The sequence below is a fragment of the Eleutherodactylus coqui genome, chromosome 7 (assembly GCF_035609145.1).
Source record: "Eleutherodactylus coqui strain aEleCoq1 chromosome 7, aEleCoq1.hap1, whole genome shotgun sequence".
NCBI classification, from domain to species: domain Eukaryota; kingdom Metazoa; phylum Chordata; class Amphibia; order Anura; family Eleutherodactylidae; genus Eleutherodactylus; species Eleutherodactylus coqui.
In genome coordinates, this window is record NC_089843.1 from 45,832,335 (window position 1) to 45,834,085 (window position 1,751).

General features: G+C 45.7%; 1 gene segment (V, D, J or C); it reads right to left on the reverse strand.

Annotated features, from left to right (window-relative positions):
- Window positions 1-555: 555 nt before the first annotated feature.
- Window positions 556-1,050, reverse strand: LOC136573310 (immunoglobulin kappa variable 4-1-like). The segment is given in 2 exon segments: window positions 556-872; window positions 1,002-1,050. Coding segments are annotated over 2 exon segments (366 nt in total).
- Between the last annotated feature and the right edge of the window lie 701 nt (window positions 1,051-1,751).

Below are 1,751 nucleotides of genomic sequence, written 5' to 3' on the forward strand. Positions count from 1 at the left end.
CTGGCCGCGAGCGGAGAAGAACACCTCTAGCTGTCCCGCTTGGGCTTGGGTGGACTTGCAGCGAGACATCAGAGGATCGCTGGACTTGAGGCACTATTAGCAGGGTGAGTATGAGCTGACTTGATAGCTTTGAAGTTGCTTTAGAGAGCAAGGAGTCTCGGAGCTCCGGACTAAGCGGCCATCCCAGTGTTCGGCTAAGCCACGCCCAGAGATATCCTTTCTTAATACTAAGGCTTTATCCTGGGTGTAGGAATTGATAAAACTAATCTTCATGCCTGTTCTTCCATTCAGTGAAGGTTCTAGGTCTCCATGTCCCATACAGGTTAGCGCCAAAGTGTGTTGAGGGAAGAATAGTGTTCATACCCCCAAACAGGGTTACACTACAAATAATTCTGCAGGTTGTTGTGGCTTCTGTTACAAATGGAGTCCAAAACACAGATGTGAACAGAAGCAAAACCACTGAACGCCCCATCAGTTCTCTCTTTATAGCTGGATGAAGCTTCATTATAGAGACATGATGGTGAATGAGGAAGGAGGTTTTTGTACGACTCTGTATCACTGTGTGAGAGGGAAGCTATAACGCTGCTGACAGTAATAATGTGCTATATCGTCTGCTGTCACTCCTGTGATTGTTAACTTGTAGTTGGTGTAAGGAGATCCAGCGCTAACACCAGAGAACCGGTCTGGGACTCCTGCTTGTCGGGTGACTGCATTATATATAAGAAGCTTTGGTGGTTGTCCTAGTTTCTGTTGGTACCAGTTTATACCATTCCCTGTGCTAGCACTGGATGTACATGAGAAGGTGACTGTATCTCCGGGGGACACAGAGATATAATCTGGAGATACAGTCATTGTAATCTCTCCACAGGATCCTGAGGATTAGAAGAGACATAGTCATTAGTGATAAATGGCGGATCTATTCCTACAAATACTGATCTGATGATTGATCCCACCGTATAGATTTCTCTACACACAATCATGGAATGATCCTAATCTCTCACCCTGAATAGAAATGAAGATCACAGCCAGCAGATAACAGCGAGAAACCATCTTGGTGTTTCTGGACTGTCAGATACAAACTATAAGATGAGACTGTACAATGAGATCTATATAGAGAGTGACGGGGGAGGTTCCAGGAGACCCCAGAGACTGTATGGAAATACTGGGGACATGGAAATTCTGTGGTTACGATGTGTGATGTGACTTCTAGAATGCAGAAATGAAGATTATTTGGCAGATAACAGCTGACAGCTGAGGATGACGTTACATCAGAGGTGGAGTTAGGTCTTCCTGCACCCGGGGAATAGATACAGTTTGTTTTCTCCCCTTTCGGACCAATAAGTGAAATAATATAACTTTTTGAAAAACTATCCCTACATTGTGGAGTCTGGATGGGACATCTGAGGATAAAACCTCGCAGTGCAGCTTCTGGGCAGTTGTGCTACAGATGAAATATGTGCTGAACAACATGTCAGCATAGTTTACATATTGATTATTGGTGAGCAGTTTTGCAGGTAACGCCGCTGTTTACACACTACATTGTGCAGCCATCTGATAATCAGGTGGAAACTGCAGCAGCCGTGTGTCAGCACTAAGGGTTGCCACCCTGCCAGTAAACTACCGGCCTGGCAGGTATTTTTTCTGTCAGGCCAGTGCCGGTATTTTTTTTACCGGCCCTATTACAGGCCGTACTTTCCGAGCCTGCACTGCCCCCTAGCGCCGGTTAACTCTCCTCCGGCAGAAGAAACACA